This window comes from Bombina bombina, chromosome 4, assembly GCF_027579735.1.
Source record: "Bombina bombina isolate aBomBom1 chromosome 4, aBomBom1.pri, whole genome shotgun sequence".
Lineage (NCBI taxonomy): Eukaryota > Metazoa > Chordata > Amphibia > Anura > Bombinatoridae > Bombina > Bombina bombina.
In genome coordinates, this window is record NC_069502.1 from 406,933,616 (window position 1) to 406,958,734 (window position 25,119).

At 39.6% G+C, this 25,119-nt stretch overlaps 1 protein-coding gene across 3 annotated transcripts in view; it reads left to right on the top strand.

Moving 5' to 3' along the window:
• ACAP2 (ArfGAP with coiled-coil, ankyrin repeat and PH domains 2) overlaps positions 1 to 25,119 on the top strand; it is a 379,535-nt gene that overhangs the window by 322,410 nt on the left and 32,006 nt on the right. For all 3 annotated transcript variants that reach the window (XM_053710199.1, XM_053710201.1, XM_053710202.1), the window contains 3 exons: positions 4,754 to 4,846; positions 4,935 to 5,137; positions 10,911 to 11,020. In XM_053710199.1, coding sequence (XP_053566174.1) covers positions 4,754 to 4,846; positions 4,935 to 5,137; positions 10,911 to 11,020 — 406 coding nt within the window. The remainder of the gene's footprint in view (positions 1 to 4,753; positions 4,847 to 4,934; positions 5,138 to 10,910; positions 11,021 to 25,119) is intronic.

A 25,119-nucleotide genomic window follows, 5' to 3' on the forward strand; every position in this document is an offset into this window, starting at 1 on the left:
AGAGCACCGGCATTAAAGGGACAGTAAACTCAAAATTAAACTTTCATGATTCCGAAAGAACATACAACTTTTAACAATTTTATATTTTACTTCTCTTATCTAATTTGCTTTGTTGTCTTGATATCCATTGTTGAAAAGCCTGCATAGGTAGGCTCAGAAGCAATGCACTACTGTGAGCTAGCTGCTAATCTAATGCTTTCAGCTAGGCCCCAGTAGAACATTGTTCTTCAACAAAGGATACCAAGAGATTGAAGTAAATGTGATAATAGAAGTAAATCTGAAATCTAAAAATTGTGTGCTCTATCTGAAACCCAAAAGTATTATTTTGTGATTAAAACAATCCCATTAAATATGATTATTTTTTTTTATCCACCCTGGTTTCTCAAACCCACAACTCACCCAGGACAGCAGTATCTAGAGTATGTGAATGTTAGGGCACAGCCAGCCCATCTATCTTTAAATAGCTGCCACCTGCACATATCACATCTCAAGCAGCGATATGTAGGTGGGAAATGGAAGCGCACAGATTGTGCTTCTGCTATGCACTAACATCTGAAAGAGCTATAGAGGTACGGGCCAGGCACAGTTGCAAATGGCATATCATTCAGCCTCTGTGGCTCTTATTGCCTTTGATCAGCTACACTTGCATCGTAAGCAACATGTAATGCCTGGCGAGATCAGTAGGGGGCTGTGCAAATGCAATCACCATTTGATAAATAGGCTTTTTGCATGCTAGGAAGTTAATCCTTCTGGGCAGCAGCCTAGAACTGGCTCATTTTGAAAGGGACCATGGGCTCTCTGGCACATTGGGGTAAATTTACTAAATGTCGAATGGACATGATTCGATATAACGAATCATGTTTGCTTGACATCGCTAAATGCAGACATTCGCTGTCGGCATTTATCATTGCTCAAGTATTTCTAGTGAAATGCTTGTGCAATGCCGCCCACTGCTCTCTGGCGGCTTATCGGCCGCTATTAGGGGCTGTCAATCATCCCAATCAGATTTGATCGGGATGATTTTGATGGTGGCGGACAGGTTAAGGAGCAACGGTCTGATGACCCTCCTGCCTCTTAACTGCCGTTTCAAACAATGGTCTCCCGAAGCATCATCCGCTGCTTCATAAATGGACCCCATTGGGTTTATCAAGCTCTGCTGTAGTACACTTAGTGTTGGTGTAGCATATCCTTTAAACTACTATACAGTGATTGTATAGGTTTAAAATGTATGATGCTCAGTAATTTACATTTCTCATAAAAGTATTATTATACAATGTATTGAATCTCATAGTATTTATACAATATTGTACAAGTATTTTTAATCATACTATACACATTTTCTCCCCCTTATCCAAAGTACTACTTGATAATATAAAACTCACTTTCTAAAATGCATTATTATGTTATTGTACATGTAGTTCTTGCATTTAATAAAAGCCAAGGGACAATAATTAGACACTCATGATTTAAACAGAGCATACAATTATAACCCACTTTCCAAATTACTTCTATTATCTAATTTGCTTTATTCTCTTGTTATTCTTTGCTGAAAGGTTTATTTAGAAAAGCTCAGGAGCAGCAAAGAACCTAGGTTCTAGCTGGTGATTAGTGGCTGCATATACAGTGTGGCAAAAAAGTATTTAGTCAGCCAACAATTGTGCAAGTTCTCCCACTTAAGAAGATGAGAGAGGCCTGTAATTTTCATCATAGGTATACCTCAACTATGAGAGACAAAATGTGGAAACAAATCCAGACAATCACATTGTCTGATTTGGAAAGAATTTATTTGCAAATTATGGTGGAAAATAAGTATTTGGTCAATATAAATTTTTTTATCTCAATACTTTGTTATATATCCTTTGTTGGCAATGACAGAGGTCAAACGTTTTCTGTAAGTCTTCACAAGGTTGTCACACACTGTTGCTGGTATGTTGGCCCATTCCTGCATGCAGATCTCCTCTAGAGCAGTGATGTTTTGGGGCTGTCGCTGGGCAACATGGACTTTCAACTCCCTCCAAAGGTTTTCTATGGGGTTGAGATCTGGAGACTGGCTAGGCCACTCCAGGACCTTGAAATGCTTCTTACGAAGCCACTCCTTCGGTGTGTTTGGGATCATTGTCATGCTGAAAGACCCAGCCACGTTTCATCTTCAATGTCCTTGCTGATGGAAAGAGGTTTGCACTCAAAATCTCACGATACATGGCCCCATTCATTCTTTCATATACACGGATCAGTCATCCTGTTCCCTTTGCAGAGAAACAGCCCCAAAGCATGATGTTGTCACCCCCATGCTTCACATTAGGTATGGTGTTTTTTGGTTGCAAATCAGCATTCTCTCTCCTCCAAACACGACGAGTTGTGTTTCTACCAAACAGTTCTAGTTTGGTTTCATCTGACCATATGACATTCTCCCAATCAGCTTCTGGATCATCCAAATGCTCTCTAGCATACTTCAGACGGGCCCGGACATGTACCGGCTTAAGCAGGGGGACACGTCTGGCACTGCAGGATCTGAGTCCCTGGCGGCGTAGTGTGTTACTGATGGTAGCCTTTGTTACGTTGGTCCCAGCTCTCTGCAGGACATTCACTAGGTCCCCCCGTGTGGTTCTGGGATGTTTGCTCACCGTTCTTGTGATCATTTTGACCCCACGGGGTGAGATCTTGCGTGGAGCCCCAGATCAAGGGAGATTATCAGTGGTCTTGTATGTCTTCCATTTTCTAATTATTGCAGCACCAAGCTGCTTGCCTATTGCAGATTTAGTCTTCCCAGCCTGGTGCAGGTCTACAATTTTGTTTCTGGTGTCCTTCGACGGCTCTTTGGTCTTCACCATAGTGGAATTTGGAGTGTGACTGTTTGAGGTTGTGGACAGGTGTCTTTTATACTGATAACAAGTTCAAACAGGTGCCATTAATACAGGTAAATGAGTGGAGGACAGAGGAGCCTCTTAAAGAAGAAGATACAGGTCTGTGAGAGCCAGAAATCTTGCTTGTTTGTAGGTGACCAAACACTTATTTTCCACCATAATTTGCATATAAATTCTTTCCAAATCAGACAATGTGATTGTCTGGATTTGTTTCCACATTTTGTCTCTCATAGTTGAGGTATACCTATGATGAAAATGACAGGCCTCTCTCATCTTCTTAAGTGGGAGAACTTGCACAATTGGTGGCTGACTAAATACTTTTTTTGCCCCACTGTACCTACTGATTGTCATTGGCTCACCCATGTGTTCAGTACAACAAATGATACCAACAGAATTAAGGAAATTTGATAATAGAAGTAAACTGGAAAGTTGTTTAAAATTATATGTTCTACCTAAATCATGAAAGAAAAATTTTGGATTTGATGTCCCTTTAAGCAAACAAAATAAATGGAAAGCCATTTGTATCACGTTTCCTACAAGTTCCTCCTTCTGGGCTGTTTAATAAAAGTGTACAATTTAAAGGACATCCACATGAAAGAGGCACAATTTAAAGGGTAATTATGCTATGTTTTTAACCTTCTACAAAGTTAAAGGGTCATTCCAGTCAAAATTTAAATGCACGTAGATTAATTACATCTTAGTAGAAACATTTGCAATATACATGTACTGGCAAAAATGCTTCTAGTAAAAGTTATTGCTGTTTTAGTGTTAACATTTTTTCTGCAGATGCATGTGAAGCGTAGCTAGATATTCTCAGTGCATTTAACCCCTTAATGACCAATGTACTCTGTACGTCGCATGGCCTTTAAGGGGTTTCCTAGCGCAGACTTCCAGAGGCATGCAGATATAGCATGGTCTTGTCAATTTTTGTAAAAAATAAACAAGTCAGATAAGAGGGTTTGATACCTACCTGTACTATGGTAGTCATTAAGAGGTGAAATACTGCAGCTGCTCAGAGCACAAGTGGGGCTTATATCATGTTAGCAATTAACACATAGTCATTACCAGACTCTAAGCAAGTGTTTTGTTGTTAATATGTTCATGCATTAGATGCATACTTGGATACACTTTTGAAAAAGCTATTGCTTTTACTAGAAGCATTTTTGCTAATGCATGTATACTGCAAAAATGCTTTTATTCAAAACTGAAAATGGATCCATGTGCATTGCAATTTTGTCTGGAATGTCCCTTTAAAGTACCACTGATTGGGTCAGCAGCATTTCTCTGCAGCACCTGAGCGGTACTTTAATTTCTTTGCAGAGTTAAACGCATAACAGAGTTTTTTTGCTTTTAGTAAAATTGGTGTTCCTTTACTAAAATAAGTAAACAAAAAACATATTTTATGCTGGAGGGGTGTGTCACTGTCCACCATTAAAACAATAAAATATATTCTTAAGGATTTATCGGTTTGACAACAGAGTTCATATACAGCAGGGATTCTTAGAAGTTATCTGATGTCGTTGATCATTAAATTACAGCATCTCAATGTTGACCTATAAAGTTTGTTCCCTCTTTACTACAGCCATACAGCGCTTCTGTGCTGCTTTAGTTGGCCCATGTAAAAGTGTGTGCTGCATTTGTTAGGGTGCTGTTTGTGCATGTTGCCAGTATCCATAAATATTTTGTATAGCGTCAAACCTATTATTGTTTGGAAGAACACACCTCACCATTGGCTAGCAAGAGATTCTTCCATAAACCTGCAACTTTAATTTGATGGCAACATTTCACTCAGTTTCGGCAATTGCATGAAAAACTAAATATTTTAGCTGTCCATTGAGATCACAACCCAGGACATATTAACAGTTCTGTTTTTTCTCTCATTTTCCCAGTGAAAAGCAATGATAGTGGTATTCAGTTCAGTGCTGAGGGCAGCAGAGAATTGCTAGCGGCCACAGTGTCTTCAAACAGTCTATACGATCCTGGTTAGTATTGTCTTATTTGTACATCCAGCACATACTAATAATTGTCTTAAATAATGGTGTATAATGCTTGACTACTCATGTATTTCAGATGGTGACAGGAAAGATAAACGGGATTCAGTGTTCCAGGAAGAGAAGAATGTAAATAAGCTACTTCCTGGGCCACAGTTATACCAGGCAGCATACAAATGTAATCTTCCAGCCATGGCAGAAGCGTTAGCTCATGGTGCAGAAGTCAACTGGGTCAATACAAAAGAGAGCAACTCCACACCACTAATACAAGCTGTACATGGGGTATGAAGTATAACTAGATCTACCAGATGTGTTAGATTGTGCCTTGGATGTGTGTGTTTTATGCATAAATATTTTATTCAGTAACTACATATTTAAAGGGGCTAAAACCCACATTTTTTCTTTCATGATTTAGAAAGAGCACGCAATTTTAAACTTTCTAATTTACTTCTATTATCTAATTTGCTTCATTCTCTTGATAATCTTTGCCGAAAAGTATATCTAGATAGGCTCAGAAGATGGTGATTAGTGGCTGCACATAGATGCCTTGTGTGATTGGCTCACCCGTGTGCATTGCTATTTCTTCAACAAAGGATTTCTAAAGAATGAATAAAATTAAATAATAGAAGTAAATTGGAATGTTGTTTAAAATTGTATTCTCTTGCTGAATCATGAAAGAATAAAATTGGGTTTAATGTTCCTTTAAAACTCTGTGTTGGGATGTGATGTACTTTGCATAATAAAAAAATATTTTAACATAAAACTCTGTGTTGGAATAAAATATATAATGGACATTTTTGTGGAATCATTTTTCAAAAGCTCCAGTAAAATAACTGGTTTTAAAGGGACAGTCAACTCCCAAAATTATTATTGTTTAAAAAGATAGATTATCCCTTTATAACCCATTACCCAGTTTTGCATAACCAACACTGTTTTATTAATTTACGTTTAAACACATGACTTTTTAGTTCTTATCTATTGACTTGCATTTAAAGTAAAGGTAATGTTTGAGGAATCAGTGCCCGGTTTTTAATAATCCTATTTAAAAACAGGGGCACTTTAATTCAACAAACTTTACATTTCACTTGTTTAGTTCAAATACTTACCTTTTAATCCTGACAGCTGCTCCAGCGATTCCCCGGCCATCGGAAGCCTCTTCATACATCAGAAATGACGAATCCGGCTTCCTCCAATCATGGCTTTCCCCCCAGGGGAATCATTGCCTGAGGCAACGCCGTGATCGGAGGAAGCCTGATTCGTCATTTTGGACCAGTGAAGAGGGCTTGCAATGGGCGGAGGAAGCACTGCAGCGGCTGTCAGGATTAAAGGGTAAGTTTTCGAACAAAATAAGTGAAATGTAAAAAAAAAAGTTTGATGAATTAAAGTGCCTCTGTTTTTAATAGGATTATTAAAAACCAGGCACTGATTCATCAAACATTACCTTCACTTTAAGCTGTGTTGTGCAGAACCCATGGGCGTGAGCACAATGTTATCTATATGGCCCACATGAACTAGCAGTCTCATGTTGTGAAAAGCAAATAAAAAAGCACGTGGTTAAGAGGCTGTCTATAGTGGCTTAGAAACAGGCACACATTTAGAAGTTTAAATGTTATAAAGTATATTAATAAAACAATGTTGGTTGTGCATAGCTGGGGAATGGGTAGTAAAGGCGTTATCTAACTTTTTAAACAATAACAATTTTAGTGTTGACCGTCCCTTTAACTTGTTTCAATTATTTTATAAAGGAAACTATCCATTTATTTTTCAGGTAAGTATGAAAGAAGTAAGGATGTTTGTAGCAGAATTAATATAGGGTGAAAAAAAGGACTGATATAAATTGTCTCTTGGTTTTAGCTGTTACATTCTGAAAACCTGCAATTTTGTGAGGGTGTGTAAAATTTAAATGTTGATACATATACAGTGCAAGAAATTGCAAAACCTGAGGGTGTCTATACTTGAGGATTTTAAAAATGCCCTGAATCTGTCACGGAGGTGCTGCCTCCGCTCCTCCGGCCGTTATCATGGCCGCATGGGGTTGTGCGCCGCACGGTGGTGAAGTCATTGCCGTGCGCTGCGAGTGCCACTCTTCTCATTATGCGCACATGGGCCTCCCTGGCATGAACCTGCGCTTATTTGAAGCACCGCTTTCTTATCTTCCTTGCCCAAGTATAGGTTTACCTTAGTGTACTCCTGGGTGCTCAATAGTTTCTTTCTCAAGTGTTTAATTTTGGACTGTCTGCCTTTTACTGAACCCTGCTCTGCTTTGTGACCATTCCTTTGCTTAACCCTTTGATACTCAGAAACTTTGGACTGCCTGCCTGTTACTGAACCCTTCTCTGCCTTGTGACCATTCATCTGCTTAGCCCTTTGTGTTTCTCTGGAGCATAGCACTACTTCTGACCTCTGCTCGGCTCTGTGACCTTCTCCTTCATATCTTTTTGTTGTTCAGAGTATTTGTCGGACTGTTTGCTGTTCCTGTCCTACCTCATTTCCTCAATCCTTTAAATCTAGTTCTGAGATTTTTCCTTATCTTTCCACTTGATGCTGGGACAAGAAGACTATTGGCTAGGATTGGTCTGATAAGGAAATATGTTAAATAAAAATAAAGCAACAACCTGTATGTATAAGGTTATTAAAGAATGACAAGGCTGCACTTGAATACCGTAAAGAAAAATGGTTTATGGAACTCTCTCCACAAGTGTCCACGACACCCTGATACCTGATTAAGACAAAATGTTAAGAAAACACCAACCAAACACACATATATACAAAAATAGAACAAATATTACCAGGCCTGGGGAGATATAAACAGATTAAGCATAAAAGTATAGTGAGCACCTGAGTGACAAAACACGCTCACAGAATATTACCTCTTATATGCATAAAAGAAAATACACAAAGTAGCAGACTAACATACAATGCTTAGCAGCAAATTATGATATATGAACAGACCATGTGGAGCACTTAGTGTATTATACACACTCCAACAATGTCCATAGGGACCGTAGCAGCCCACTGCAATTGTGTAAACTCACTCACAGGCAAAGATAGCAAGCTGTATTATAGAAGCCTCACCACATCTAGCGGTATTGATCCTGTGTGGCCTTTTTGTTGCGAATCTCCAACTGGATACAAACAGCCCAACATAAAGCTGAACTGCAACAAATGCAGCAATTGAAAGCAGCTGAACTCCTTGGTATAGATCAGATCCAGTAGTACGATTCCTTTCACACAGGAGCAGACAAAGCTTCTTGGGCTAAGCACCCACGCTTGCAATCTTGAATTCTCTTAGAAGTGAGTAAGTGATCTCCACCATAAGCCTTGAAGTGATACTTGTTTCAAAAATTGCCGGTACAAGGAACGTAAGACATGACGCGTTTCGCCCCTCCCCTTTGTGGGCTAACCTTAGGGCTTCGTCAGATGCACATTGTTGTTTAATCCGGCCTTTTATAGCACCTGATAATTGATTAATTTACATGTTCCTCCTTTTTCATTAAAGGGACTTCTTGAACATGAATGCATGCTCTTTCCTTGTTATCAATCCTTGTCTCAATGCATCATTGATTGTAAACAATAGTTCATTGCAAGATACGTCAAAGGCAGATCTGTTAGTCACCTCATACTGTGCTGTATTAAGTAACTGCCTATGAACTTCAGCTAGATAATCCCTGTCGTTCATGATGACAAGATTACCACCCTTATCAGAGGATTTAAAAATTGTCATTTTGATTAAGCAACTCATAAAGAGATTTGTGTTCACTTCGACTTAAAGGACCAGTCAACACTGTAGATTTGCATAATCAGCAAATGCATGATAAGAAGACAATGCAATAGCACTTAGTCTGAACTTCAAATGAGTAGTAGATTTTTGTTAAATAAATTGCAAAGTTATGTCTATTTCCACTCCTGTTTCATGTGACAGTCATCAGCCAATCACAAATGCATATACGTATATGCTGTGAATTCTTGCACATGCTCAGTAGGCGCTGGTGACTCAAAAGTGTAAATATAAAAAGACTGTGCACATTTTGTTAATGGAAGTAAATTGGAAAGTTGTTTAACATTGCATGCTGTATCTTAATCATGAAGTTTAATTTTGTCTTGAGTGTCCCTTTAAATTGTCGTTTACTACCCCATAAAGTTTTAGCTCCCCAAGCTCTCTTTCTACGCATCTCACAAAACTCTGTATATCTGGTGCGGATGAGAGGGGGGCATATATTTTGATGGTGGTTTAAAACACGACATCTTTGGGTGATGTGGGCCACTAGGGTCCTCATCCTAATCCTCTAATAGTGACATTAAGTCATCAAGCCTGGATAAGCCCTTCTATTCATAACTTTTTTAAGAACCAACTTCTTAGCGAAAGGGTTCAAATCTTTTATGAATTCAAATTTATCCAGGCCAGCTGAGGGGCAAAAAGACAGACCTTTGCTTAGCAGTGTGACTTGGGAGGTAGAGAGGGGAAAGGAATACAGATTGAGAACTCTAAGGGTGTCAGAAACATTCCTTAGGTTGTGTTCCAAGGATGGACCTTAGGTCCTCTGATTCCTCGTTAGCATTCATGTGCCTCTGTTGTTCCTGTATCTCCCTCCTAATGTTTCCATTTTCCAAAATATTCATTTTTGAGCTATTAACATGCAAATTACATATGCACAGTTTACTAAGATAACTTCTATTGTTATTGTATATGTATTGAAGGCAATTTCCTTTAAAAGATCATATTGCTGATGGTCCCTTTAATGAAAAAGGAGGAACATGTAAATTAATCAATTATCAGGTGCTATAAAAGGCCGGATTAAACAACAATGTGCATATGACAAAGCCCTAAGGTTAGCCCACAAAGGGGAGGAGCGAAACGCGTCATGTCTGACGTTCCTTGTACCAGCAATTTTTGAAACAAGTATCACTTCAAGGCTTATGGTGGAGATAACTTACTCACTTCTAAGAGAATTCAAGATTGCAAGCGTGGGTGCTTAGCCCAAGAAGCTTTGTCTGCTCCTGTGTGAGAAAGGAATCGTACTACTGGATCTGATCTATACCAAGGAGTTCAGCTGCTTTCAATTGCTGCATTCGTTGCAGTTCAGCTTGTTGGGCTGTTTGTATCCAGTTGGAGGTTCGCAACAAAAAGGCCACACAGGATCAATACCGCTAGATGTGGTGAGGCTTCTATAATACAGCTTGCTATCTTTGCCTGTGAGTGAGTTTACACAATTGCAGTGGGCTGCTACAGTCCCTATGGACATTGTTGGAGCGTGTATAATATACTAAGTGCTCCACATGGACTGTTGATATATCATAATTTGCTGCTAAGCATTGTATATTTGTCTGCTACTTTGTGTATTTTCTTTTATGCATATAAGAGGTAATATTCTGTGAGCGTGTTTTGTCACTCAGGTGCTCACTATACTTTTATGCTTAATCTGTTTATATCTCCCCAGGCCTGGTAATATTTGTTCTATTTTTGTATATATGTGTGTTTGATTGGTGTTTTCTTAGCACTTTGTCTTAATCAGGTATCAGGGTGTCGTGGACACTTGTGGAGAGAGTTCAATAAACCATTTTTCTTTACGGTATTTGAGTGCAGCCTTGTCATTCTTTAATAACCTTATACATACAGGTTGTTGCTTTCTTTTTATTTAATTAACATTGATATTAGATGACTTCTAGCACCTTTATATACCTTCAAATTAGTAGTGTGAACACAACTATATATATTTTTTGATAAGGAAATATCCAACGAACATTACAGAATCTTGCCCATCTATCAGTAAATATTTAAATGTTTTTTTTTATGTAAATGCATTTCTCTTACAGGAATATTTATAATTCATATAATTAGTTATTAAACCTGAACTATGTTTCTGATTTTGAAATCACTTGAATGAGCCACAATTATTGGACCTATTTTAATGAGAAAATAAATGCTGTAATATTTTCCTTTCACTATACCAGATATATAACTCTTTGGCCTTACAAAAGGCAGCAGATGCTCCTTTGGTTGAATCTCTTTTCTGTTATGTGCTGCCTTATTGAACTTGTATTGTATCTCACTTAGGGCTCTCTAATGACCTGTGAGTTCCTGCTTCAAAATGGAGCCAATGTAAATAACAGGGATATCAAAGGAAGGGGACCGTTGCATCATGCCACAATGCTGGGCCATACAGGGTATGCTTTTCTTTAATGAGTCTGGGAAATTAAGTGGACAATTTGATTATCAATATTAAATTATAGCATGTTAGCAAATTATAGCATGAATTATCAGTAACCGAATGGTGATTGCAAATGTACTTCTACTGGTTTCTATAGAAGCATTAAAATAGGGCTAGATTACGAATGGAGCACTATGTAGGGCTAGATTACGAATGGAGCACTATTTATCCCTCACGTTAGTGTGCTAACTCCGCTAGAAGTAATCTACCCGACGCATATTTTTAGTTGAAAGTAAAACACTTTGCATGGAAAGTGCTAATACGATGCACGCAAAAGGCCAAACTTAGAATATCACAACCGCGTTAATGTATTCCCCTGTAGACTTCAATGGAGTGCGAAAAGTGTGTGTGTATGGGGGGGGGGGGGGGGAAACTAACATCCTTACTCACGCACAAACCTGATCACATTTTCACATTCCAATGTTCTTCTGATGGTGTGTGTATGTATATATATATATATATATATATATATATATATATATATATATATATATATATAATGTGTGTGTGTGTGTGTATTTAGATATATAGTTGAAATACATAGTTAAAACATTTATCATATTATCATATTGCAGATATATGCTTTTACATGTTTTTACATCTGCTTGACTACAAAGGGCTCCAATGCACTTATATATATATATATATATATGTCTCTAAATACATATTGCAGAATAAATGAGAAAGGTTGGCACAATGCTGGCAGGTTATAGCCTCAATATATACATCAATATCTTCAGTAGTCCAGGACCCGTTAACTCCAATCACAGTGTTAACCACAATGCGGCTCAGACTCCTATTCGTCCACATGGTTGGGATGCTTCCCAATTTTAACTTTTGTGAAATAAACATTGACTTTTTAAACACAGCGGTTCCTCTCCGGTTTTGTTTCTAAATACACATATGCACATGTATTTGGTCAAATGTTGAAGCCCTTTGCAGCCTTTTCTTTTTCCCAACACCTGAGACCTCATATCTTTGAGCCTTTACAACTTCTGTATGAATTTTTTTTCAATGTTTGTTTTTTTTTTACACTTTTTAGTTTTGTGAAACCGTTAACTAGAGCGCTGAGGCCACGGTAATCACTATAGTGTAATCCGCGATTGCTCTCACACGTTTACATTTACTTTTAAATTGTAATATGAGCACAAACTAACACGAAAACCCGATATTGCTTGTGGGCAAATTATAGCGCTTTACTCGTAATCTGAAGTCCAGGATTCATGTACATTTCTAAATAATGTGTGTGCAAAAAAAGAAATACTACTCTCTAATCCGTATTTCCCTGGATTATGAGATAGTGATAAATTGCCCATTCGGAATTTGTTGATAAATAAATCATGCTCCAAATGTGATGTAAAAAAAAATCACCTCACCTCTGCTTTTTTGGAGCAGTATGATATTCTACTTCATCTAGCCACATTTATCTCTGTTCCATTTTTTAAAACACAAATACTTCTAATAAGATTTGCAACTAATTTTTTTTGTCTCTTTAACTTAGTTTGTCTAAAATCATACGGCTAGATTACGAGTTTTGCATTATGAGCGGCTCGGTACTAACTTGCAAGTTATTGCCACTGCTCACCTCCCTATAGCGCTGTTATTACAGGTTTGCAAAAACACGGCGTTAGCAGCAAATATTGCAGCGTTGAGCAAAATTTGAGCTCCATACCGCACTCAAATACCAGCACTGCTTTGAGCTGGTTTTACGTGCTCGTGCACGATTTCCCCATAGACATCAATGGGGTGAGCTGGCTGAAAAAAAGCCTAACACCTGCAATAAAGGAGCGTAAAGCTCCGTAACGCAACCCCCATTGATTCCTATGGGGAAAAAAAATGTATGTTTACACCTAACACCCTAACATAAACACAGAGTCTAAACACCCCTAATCTGCCACCCCCGACATCTCCGACACCTACATTATACTTATTAACCCCTAATCTGCCGCCCCCGATGTCTTCGCTACCTACCTACACTTATTAAGCCCTAATCTGCCGCCGCCACTATACTAAAGTTATTAACCCCTAAACCTAACCCTAAGTCTAACCCTAACACCCAGTAACTTTAACCCCTTAACGACCAAGGACGTACGCCATACGTCCTCAAAAAAAAGACAGTTAATGACCGAGGATGTGTGGCGTACGTCCTTGGTATGGAAAGCAGCTGGAAGTGATCCTGCTCGCTTCCAGCTGCTTTCCGGTTATTGTAGTGATGCCTCGATATGGAGGCATCCTGCAATAACCCCCCTTGGCCATCCGATGCAGAGAGAGTCACTCTGTGGCCCTCTCTGCACCGGACATCAATGGCCGGTATCTTTGGTGGGTGGGAGCTTACGTGGGAGGCGGGTGGGCGGCCATCGATGCTCTTTGTGGAGTGGAGGGGGGCGGGATCGTGGGCGGGACCTACGGGGGCGCACACGCGTGAATGGGGGGCGGCGGGCGGGCGCGTGCACGGGGCGGGAGCGGGTGGGAACCGCTACACTACAGAAAAAAATTAAGTTAAAAGTAAAAATTTTTTTTTTTGTAAGTAATAAAAATTGCATCTAAGGGATCTGGAAAGGGTCGGGGGTTGGTCTGGGGGGGGGGGGGGAAGCTACACTACAGAAAAGGGCTTTTTTTTAAAAAAAAAGCACAATTTTTTTACTAAACACCTGCCAGTACCCAAGATGGCGCCCATTAAGGCAGAGGGGAAGGGTTAGAGAGCTGTTTGGTGGGGTATCAGTGAAGTTGGGGGCTAGGGGGGGATCCTACACATCAGCATATATATATATATAAATATGCTAAAAAAAAAAAAAAAGGCCAAATACCTTTTATTTTAGTACTAGCAGAGTTTCTGCCAGTACTTAAGATGGCGGGGACAATTGTGGGGTGGGGGAGGGAAGAGAGCTGTTTGGGAGGGATCAAGGGGTCTGATGTTTCAGGTGGGAGGCTGAGCTCTACACTAAAGCTAAAATTAACCCTGCAAGCTCCCTACAAGCTACATAATTAACCCCTTCACTGCTAGCCATAATACACGTGTGATGTGCAGCAGCATTTAGCGGCCTTCTAATTACCAAAAAGCAATGCCAAAGCCATATATGTCTGCTATTTCTGAACAAAGGGGATCCCAGAGAAGCATTTACAACCATTTGTGCCATAATTGCACAAGCTGTTTGTAAATAATTTCAGTGAGAAACCTAAAGTTTATGAAAAAGGAACGTTTTTTTTTTTTATTTGATCGCATTTGGCGGTGAAATGGTGGCATGAAATATACCAAAATGGGCCTAGATCAATACTTTGGGTTGTCTACTACACGCAACTAAAGCTAAAATTAACCCTACAAGCTCCCTAATTAACCCCTGCACTGCTGGGCATAATACACGTGTGGTGCGCAGCGGCATTTAGCAGCCTTCTAATTACCAAAAAGCAAAGCCAAAGTCATATATGTCTGCTATTTATGAACAAAGGGGATCCCAGAGAAGCATTTACAACTATGTGTGCCATAATTGGACAAGCTGTTTGTAAATGATTTCAGTGAGAAACCAAAAATTAAGAAAAATGTAACTTTTTTTTTAATTTGATCGCATTTGGCGGTGAAATGGTGACATGAAATATACCAAAATTGGCCTAGATCAATACTTGGGGTTGTCTACTACACTACACTAAAGCTAAAACTACCACAAAAAGCTCCCTACATGCTCCCTAATTAACCCCTTCACTGCTGGGCATAATACAAGTGTGGTGCGCAGTGGCATTTAGCGGCCTTCTAATTACCAAAAAGCAACGCCAAAGTCATATATGTCTGCTAGTTCTGAACAAAGGGGATCCCAGAGAAGAATTTACAACCATTTATGCCATAATTGCACAAGCTGTTTAACCAAAAGTTTGTGAAAAAATTTGTGAAAAAGTGAATGATTTTTTGTATTTGATCGTATTTGGCTGTGAAATGGTGGCATGAAATATACCAAAATGGGCCTAGATCAATACTTTGGGTTGTCTACTAAAACAAAATATATACATGTCAATGGATATTAAGAGATTCCTGAAAGATATCAGTGTTCTAATGTAACTAGCGCTAATCTTGGAAAAAAAATGTTTTGGAAATAGCAAAGTGCTACTTGTATTTATGGCCCTATAACTTACAAAAAAAGCAAAGAACATGTAAACATTGGGTATTTCTAAACTCAGGACAAAATTTAGAAACTATTTAGCATGGGTGTTTTTTGGTGGTTGTAGATATGTAACAGATTTTGGGGGTCAAAGTTAGAAAAAGTGTGTGTTTTTTTCCATTTTTCCCCATATTTTATAAAAAAAATTATAGTAAATTATAAGATATGATGAAAATAATGGTATCTTTAGAAAGTCCATTTAATGGCGAGAAAAACGGTATATAATATGTGTGGGTACAGTAAATGAGTAAGAGGAAAATTACAGCTAAACACAAACACTTTAAAAATTTAAAAATAGCCTTGGTCCCAAACGGACAGAAAATGGAAAAGTGCTGTGGTCATTAAGGGGGTAATATAATTAAAATAAATCTAAATAAAACTTACTATCATTAACAAAATAATTTAAAACTAAATACTTACCTGTAAAATAAACCCTAAGATAGTTGCAATATAACTAATAGTTACATTGTAGCTAGCTTAGGTTTTATTTATTTATTTATTTTTTTTAAATGGGGAATGTAGAAGTTTATTAGAATTTTTTTTTTTTTTCCAAATATTTTTATTGAGGCAAATAAATACATAAACATTATTAGCAAAATTTACAAAACTTAAAGATTACAGACCTTGCGATAACGTTCACATTGATAGAATAATGTACAGTCTTGGATACATAATATTCAAAAGTTAAGTGGACAAAGATAATAACCTCATTTTTCCAATTATATAATACTCCTTTGGTAATAGTAGGTCACTCTTGGACCTTAATAAAACAGTAACATTTGATGGAGGTAAATTGATCCATAGCCACTCTTGGTCTTGGTATTATTAAAGTATATATTAGAACAAAATAACAGGCACATATGGATCAAGACTGCCCTAAACATACACATAAACTTTTGGCAGGCAAACATTGAGAGCTATAAATGAGATGCTCAGTATTCGCACATTATTTGTTCTTCCATCTGGACATTGCTGGCCATTATAATCATCTATATCAGCGTATTAGCACTAGGGTTAACTGTGAGGTTGTTAATCAGCACCTCTAAACAGGGTTTGCACACGGAGTATTATTAAAACATTTAAAACATAACGACAGAACAGGAAGTTGCTAGGTAGACCCCCTATAACCAGTTGCCTTAAACAATAACCCGCAATGTGAAGCAACAAAAACGGGAGAAGCTCTGGTGTTTTGTAGTGTTGTGCCTTCTAAGTAATCAAAAAATATAGGGTCATAAAATTATTTTGAAAATCGGAGTGCCAAATATAAACTAAAGTTCTGTATGTAGGGCTTATTTCTAACCAATGGTAAATTAGCTTGGGATATTGGTGCGCACTTCTAACACAGTAGGAACACAGGCATGAATGCGAAGCCATCTATAACAGTACAGTATACAGGGCACTTATGAGAAACAAACAGTGCCTACATAGACATAACAGAATTGGTGAATTAAGAAGGGTATAGGTATAATGTACACTTCCAGATGCACAACAAATCACTCCCCATATATCATACCAGTACCGCTCAGTTTAGGCATTGGACTCAAAAACAGTCTTGATCTTAAAATGCAGACTGTCAGGTCTCCTGAGAAATCTTCTGTTATCAAGACAGCTTCGTAATGAGTCTTAGTAAGGGAATAGGGTATGGCAAGCTGTAGTGGCGATTAAAAGAGGATTGTCTTACCCCACACCGACTCTCCATAGGTGAAGTCCCATGTAAGCACCATATAGTCGCAATCTGCCATCCACGGCTCCACTTATGTTCTTCAGGGAAGCTGAGAGCTTGGGGGGGATCAGATCCGCGATTCAGGAGAGGCTCCGCGGGCTTGAAAAAACACAGTAACCTGACTTCCCTCCACTCGGTATGTTCAGCAGGCTCCATTGTTGTAGGGTGTGATAGATAAATACCCACAGCGACTTGTTCTCGCGGGCCAATTTTCACAGCACTATTATCATCTGGAAGACGTTGCAGGGAAGGAAGGCTGCCTTTGACAAAATGGACCTGTAGGGGCCTTTTAGCTTCACGGAGCTCGCGTGGGAAAGCTAGTGCAGTCCGATTGCCCTGAGAGCCCTCTGTACTTCCTCTGACTGCCCAACACGTCTGTTCAGGCAAGTTGCTTGTTTGGCTCACAGTAGAGGCGGTAGATGCGGTGTCATCTGTCGGGAGTTCAGGTTTCTCCTTACCATTTCCTCTCGAGCTGGAATGTGAGTCACCATATTTCTCTTTTTCCAGCTCAGGGACTATAGCTGTGCTACAATCCAGCCGAGGTAGTTTGGCTGTGATCTTGTGGCGCAATAAGAGTAAGGTCATGTTCCAACTCTTCAAGGTGTTCGGCAATCGCCCGTGTTATGGAAGTTTCCCATCTATCAACCGCCTCCATATTAGCGGTGTCCTGTAGTGCGACCATAATAAGTTGCAGCTTATGTCCAGTAAATTGGCGAGTGTTCAAAGTTATTACAGTGTTCTGGGAATTCTCACTGTATTTAACCTAAAGCAAGACAGCTCATACGGCTGTTATTCCTGACATATCAGGATTCAGGGAGGGTAAATGAGGAGTCAGGTCTATTGCTAGGCCTCCGCTGCGCACCTCACTTATTCCGGTCTGCCTGGCTGGAATTCAAAGTTGAAAAACATATGTGTCTGTTCTCTGTATATTAAACTATAATACCCTTGTAGTTTAGAGCTTGAGTCAGATGTTTGTGAAGCGTTAGGCAACGGTTCCCGCAGCTCCAGAATTCAGCCTCAGTGAAAAGCAGCCATCTTGGTCGGTGTTCGGACCCGCCCCCTTAGGTTTTATTTTTATTTCACAGGCAAGTTTGTATTTATTTTAACTAGGTAGACTATTTAGTAAATAGTTATTAACTATTTACTAACTACCTAGCTAAAATAAATACAAATTTACCTGTAAAATAAAACCTAACCTGAGTTACACTAACACCTAACCTTACATTACAATTAAATAAATTACATTAATTAAATACAATTAACTAAATTACAAAAAAATAAACACTAAATTACACAAAATAAATAAGAAATTATCAAATATTTAAACTAATTACACCTAATCTAATAGCCCTATCAAAATAATAAAAGCCCCCCCCAAAATAAAAATAAAAAACCCTAGCCTAAACTAAACTGCCAATACCCCTTAAAAGGGCCTTTTGCGGGGCATTGCCCCAAAGAAATCAGCTCTTTTACCTGTAAAAAAAAATTCAAACAACCCCCCCAACAGTAAAACCCACCACCCACACAACCAAACCACCCAAATAAAATCCTATCTAAAAAAACCTAAGCTACCCATTGCCCTGAAAAGGATATTTGGATGGGCATTGCCCTTAAAAGGGCATTTAGCTCTTTTTCTGCCCAAACCCTAATCTAAAAATAATACCCACCCAATAAACCCTTAAAAAAAAAAACTAACACTAACCCCCGAAGATCCACTTACAATTTTTGAAGACCAGACATCCATCCTCAACGAAGCCGGAATAAGTCTTCATTCAAGCGGCAAGAAGTCCTCAATGAAGCCGGGGGAAGTCTTCATCCAAGCGGCAAGAAGTGGTCCTCCAGGCGGGCAGAAGTCTTCATCCAGACAGCATCTTCTATCTTCATCCTTTCGACACGGAACGGGTCCATCTTCAAGACATCCGGCGCGGGGCATCCTCTTCTTTCCACTGCTCTTGGAACAGCCAATAGAATGCAAGCTCAATCCTATTGGCTGATTGGATCAGCCAATAGGATTGAAGCTCAATCCTATTGGCTGATTGCATCAGCCAATAGGATTTTTTCAACTTTAATTCCGATTGGCTGATAGAATTCTATCAGTCAATCGGAATTCAAGAGACGCCATCTTGGCTGACGTCCTATAAAGGAACCTTCATTCTTCAAGAGCCGTGGAAAGAAGAGGATGCTCCGCGACAGATATCTTGAAGATGGACCTGCTCCGCATCGGAAGGATGAAGATAGAAGATGCCGTCTGGATGAAGACTTCTGCCTGCCTAAAGGTCCACTTCTTGCCGCTTGGATGAAGACTTCTCTCGGCTTCGTTGAGGATGGATGTCCGGTCTTCAAAAACTGTAAGTGGATCTTCAGGGGTTAGTGTTAGGTTTTTTTAAGGGTTTATTGGGTGGGTTTTAATTTTAGATTAGGGTTTGTGCAGAAAAAAGAGCTAAATGCCCGTTTAAGGGAAATGCCCATACAAATGCCCTTTTCAGGGCAATGGGGAGCTTAGGTTTTTTTAGATAGGATTTTATTTGGAGGGTTTGGTTGTGTGGGTGGTGGGTTTTACTGTTGTGTGGTTGTTTGTATTTTATTTTTTTTTATAGGTAAAAGAGCTGATTTCTTTGGGGCAAAAGGCCTTTTTAGGGGCTATTGGCAGTTTAGTTTAGGCTAGGTTTTTTTTTTTTAGGGGAGCTTTTTTTATTTTGATAGGGCTAATAGATTAGGTGTAATTAGTTTAAATATTTGATCATTTCTTTTTTATTTTGTGTAATTTAGTGGGTTTTTTTTTTTTGTAATTTAGTTAATTGTATTTAATGTAATTTATTTAATTGTAGTGTAAGGTTAGGTGTTAGTGTAACTCAGGTTAGGTTTTATTTTACAGGTAAATTTGTATTTATTTTAACTAGTTAATAACTATTTACTAACTAGTCTACCTAGTTAAACTAAATACAAACTTGCCTGTGAAATAAAAATAAAACCTAAGCTAGCTACAATGTAACTATTAGTTATATTGTAGCTAGCTTAGGGTTTATTTTATAGGTAAGTATTTAGTTTTAAATAGGAATTATTTAGTTAATGATAGTAATTTTTTTATTTAGATTTATTTTAATTAAATTAAAGTTAGTGGGTGTTAGGGTTAGACTTAGGGTTAGGTTTAGGGGTTAATAACTTTAGTATAGTGGCAGCGATTTTTGGGGCAGCAGATTAGGGGTTAATAACAGTAATGTAGGTTGCGGCGATGTTAGGGACAGCAGATTAGGGGTTAATAATATTTAACTAGTGTTTACGATGCGGGAGTGCGGCGGTTTAGGGGTTAATATGTTTATTATAGCGGTGGCGATGTCCGGAGCAGCAGATTAGGGGTTAATAATTTTATTTTAGTGTTTGCAATGCGGGAGGGCTGCGGTTTAGGGGTTAATAGGTAGTTTATGGGTGTTAGTGTACTTTTTAGCATTTTAGTTATGAGTTTTATGCTACAGCTTTGTAGCGTAAAACCCATAACTACTGACTTTCAGTTTACCGTACAGATCTTGTAGTTATGGGCTGTATCGCTCACATTTTTTGCCGGAAAGGCAAACTCGTAATACCGGCGCTGTGGAAGTCCCATTGAAAAAGTACTTTTGGAAAGCTGCAGTAGTTACGTTGCATTACGTCCAAAAAAGTGTGCGGTACACCTATACCTGCAAAACTCGTAATAGCAGCGGTAGTGAAAAAGAGCCATAACGCTGCTTTTTCACTCATAACGCAAAACTCGTAATCTAGCCGATAGTAATTAAACATCATTAAAGCAACAAGTAACCCGTATGCTTTGAACATCTTTATGTACAAAGGCAGATAGTTTACTGTAACGTACTCTGTGAGCAGTTATCCTATAGCTACTCTTTTTTTTTTGTTTTTACTATAATATGTATTGTGAAAACATTAGCCAATCAGCATTATCAGTGCTAAGCTCACACATTGCTTTAAAGGGGCAGTATACACCAATTTGCATTTAACTGCATGTAATAGACACTATTATAAATAATAATATGTACAGATACTGATATATAAATCCAGTGTAAAACCTTTTAAAAACATACTTAGAATCTCCCAAGTTAACACTGTTAATGCGATAAGCCTGGGACACCCACTGAAAGGGGCTGATGGCAGAACCTACCCCCCTCCCCTGCATATGAAACGAACCATTATAAAAACAGAAGCAGTCTGAAGTCTATATACATCAGTATTCATCTAAAACTTTAGGGCTTGGTTAGGAGCCTGAAAATCAGCACAATGTTATTTAAAAATATGCAAAACTATGCATTTTTACAAAAACGCACCAGATAAGCTATATAAATGGATCATCTACAAAACATTTATGCAAAGAAAAATCTATTGTATAATGTCCCTTTAGTTTAATTTCATGGGCCTTCACATTAATCTTTCAAGATTTCATAGTAAACTTACTTAAACAGAAAAGAGATGCACATTCCCTTGCAAGTTCTGATTCCTTTAAAAGTGCAATGTAGCTATTGAAGAAATTGTGAGATAAAATGCCTTCTTTTGTTACATAGCAATGTTTATGTGATATTTTCTAGTCTGCTTTTAAGTGATTCAGCCTGTGGGTAACATGACAATTTAAAAGAAATATATATTTTTGTATAATACAAATACATATTTCCTTCTATTGGCAGTGAGAGTCCTCTGACACTCTTAACTTGTGGGTATACTATTCCTGGCCACCAGGAGGAGGCAAAGACACCCCAAACAAGACTATAAATAGCCCTCCCACTTCCCCAACCCTCCAGTAGTTCTTTGCCTCGTCTCATGGAGGTAGGCAGAGAGAGGTGCTGTAAGAAAGAAGTTTCATCATGGTTTGGCTCTGAAGAGCTGGGAATTTATATACCCATATAAATCTCGTAAGAGTGTTGGAGTTATAATACTGGTTGATACTGGGTTTCTCATGCCTCTTTCCAGTATATCTTCTCTCCTGTCTGATAACGCAGTGTGTTTCACAGTAACTTACATACATGTGAGCTCTTTCATGGCAGGAGGTGGCTTTCGCGGTTTTTATGCTATTTCCGCTCCGGCACCATTGCGCAGTAGTTTGGTGGTCTGGAAGTTGTTAAGATGCTCTAAATTGGATTTTCAAGGGGACAGTTGTGTTTGTGGCACTACATATCCTTCTGTGCTGTTCCCGATATCTATCAGATTCAATGGCTGACTCTGGGGACCCTCCTTTAGAGCTCCAAATGACCCAATTATTCTCCCCTTGTCTCCCCGAGTATCTGAGATCTAATTTGGGAGGTCCACGTGCTCAGGCTGGGGCTAGGGTGCTGGTTAATTGCCTGGACTTGTCAGGACCTGGTGGGGAGCGTGATTGGAGTGCATCTACTAGTTGATGACCTTGTGGCCCGTATATGGGCAGACGTATCGGATATGGATGGTCATGGGTACGTTTTTCACTTGGGAGAACGTGGATACTTCAACTTGGGTGTGGCGGTTGGTGCCACGGCTGTTGATTCAGTGGAGAATTCTGTCTTGCCTATCGTTGATCATATAATTTTTGGGGAAGCTGAAAGAGTATTATGTCATTTTGACTCCTCGGAGACTTTCAACAGCTTATTTCCTGTACCGGAAACTTATCCAAAGGCGTGGGACTACTTTCCCTTCATAAACCTTAGAGCGGGCACTACAGCTGAGATCCAGAGTTCTTTATCTCTGTCGGGTGGTTTAGAGGAATATCTGGGGGAGCTGTCTCTTAGCAGGTGCTTTGTTGTGCGTGTTTCTGCAGTCTCCAAAGCTGCAAAATCCAGGTCCAATTTAGTAGCGAAAAGTACTGCGGTAATTTCCTTGGAGGAAATTTGTGATAAGATCAGCTGCAGCTGGCTGTGATTAGTGAACGACTATGTTAGAGAAGCCATTCTACACATTGTTCTCCTCTTAGCGAGGATATCTGGTGTTTCGGTTTTGGCTAGGCGAGCTCTATGGGTTCTGTCACAGCCGGGAGAGCATGTTCCTGAACATGACCCCTTACCTTCGTCAGGAACCTGACCTAAGAAAATGAACAGACCCTAAAGAACCCTCTCAATCTTGTAGGTAATGAACGCCAGGTTTCCCTGGGTCACTGTTCAGCTGGTAGACCGATAGGGATGTGCGCAAATGCACATGAGGATGTGTCTCCTGGATCACCCTGGAGGTCCCCTGGTGACGTTGTGGGGCTGGACCACTCCGAGGACCGTTCTGCAGCGGCTAGTCATTCAGAGAGTCTTACGCCCAATTGGAAAGATTAGACCTGGTCGAACTGGGATCCATGGGTTCTGGGTATTATCCATCAGGGACACAGTTTTTACTTTATGTCCCATCTGCCAAGAGACCACTTTGTTCCATCTAGGGTCCTGGAGGATTCTGTCAGAAGGAAGGCTTTTTTTTGTTGTATGAGTGACCTTGATATGGGAGCTATAGATCTTGTCCCGAAGACTGAGAGAGGAAGCGGTTTTTACTCAATCCTATGTCGTTCATGAGGACGCTGGATTCTGTCCTATTTTCGACCTGAAGGATTTAAATAGATCTGTCCAGGTTCTGATCTTTAAGACAGAATCATTAAAAAATTATTTCTTCACTAGCTGAAGAGAGTCAATCAATGTTGACCATTGTTTTGAAGAATGCCTTTCTTCATATCCTGATGTTTAGTGATTATTTTCGTTTCTTGTGTTTTGCCGTTCTACGTCAGCACTACCAGTTTGGCTACAGCCACTCGAGTCTTTACCAAGGTGCTGGGAGCTCTTTTGGCTGGGGTTCGGCTACAGGGGATTGCAATAGCCGCCTCTTTGGAGGATATTCTGGTTCAGGCCCCATCACTGAGGGTAGCTCAGGACCACACCCAGAGGGTTCTTTCGTGCCTTGGAGCACATGGTTGGAAGATTAACCTGGAAAGGACTGGAGTTCCCTCATTCCATCTTCGAGGGTTTGTTTTAGAGGAACGGTTATAGACTCGGTTAGCATGAGTCTATGGGGTAGATTTATCAAGCAGCGGATGCTGCAATCTACCCCTGAAGTTTCCAGCTTGCCGGAAACTTAAGTTAAGAAGCAGCGGTCTCCTCAACTCATCCGCCACCTCTGAGGTGGCGGACTGCAATCATTCCGATCAGATATGAACGGGATGATTGACACCCCCTGCTAGTGGCCGATTAGCCAAGAATGTGCAGCATTTCACCAGAAATGCTTGTGCAATGTTAAATGTTGACAGTGTATGCTGTCGGCATTTAGTGATGTCGGGTGGACATGATCCTCTACAGCGGATCATGTCCGCCCGACATTTGATAAATCTACCCCTATATCTCTCCAACCAGCACAAAGATACGTTTTAGGGGCTGTGTTCCTGTCTTCTGTCCTATGGTCATTCGTCAGTGGTGCAATGCATGGAGGTGATTGATAAAATGTCTACTTCGGACACGTTTCCGTTCGCTTGGTTCATCTGCGTCCTCTTCGATTGTGGATGCTTAGATAGTGGAATGGGGATCACTCTGACTTGTCTCAGAATGTCTTTCTAGATTCTAAGATGAGGGAAAACCTTCATTGGTGGATATAGTTGCCCCTTGAAGGGCTTGTTTTTGTGTGCTGTATTGTGAAGCTGATTGGAGCTTCTGTTATGTTGAGTTCCCTCCTTTGGTGGTGGTGTTGCAGTGTTCCTGTACTGTTTGGTGGGCTGTGTATCCTCCTTGGGATGAAGAGTCCCTTCAGTGTGACCTGTGGGGTGATGGCTTTTGCTCCTTGTTCGTGGTCTTTGGTCTGGTCCCTCTGATTATATCTCAGTGGAGTTGGGAGCAGTGTATTTCTATTTGTTTCCATTATAGTGAATTGTGGGTGAAGAGCTTTTGGGGAAGGTGCCTTATTTTGAGCTGCCTTCCTTCTTTCCCGCCCGAACATTTTGTGAACTCCACAGCTTGGGTATTGGTTCCCACAGGTTAAGAATGTCATTTTGGACTCTCACTGCCAATAAAAGGAAAACTACAATAATTCTTACCTGATCATTTCCCTTCCTTCTTGGCAGTGAGAGTCCATGACCCCGCCCTATTGTTTTTAGTCTAGTGGCGGCAGTCCATGCACCTCTGTACCCCTAGTATTTATCTTCATTTTCCTTATCCTCAGCTGAACTACTATTTATAATCTTGCTTGTGGTGTCTGCCACTTCCTGGTGGCCAGGAATAG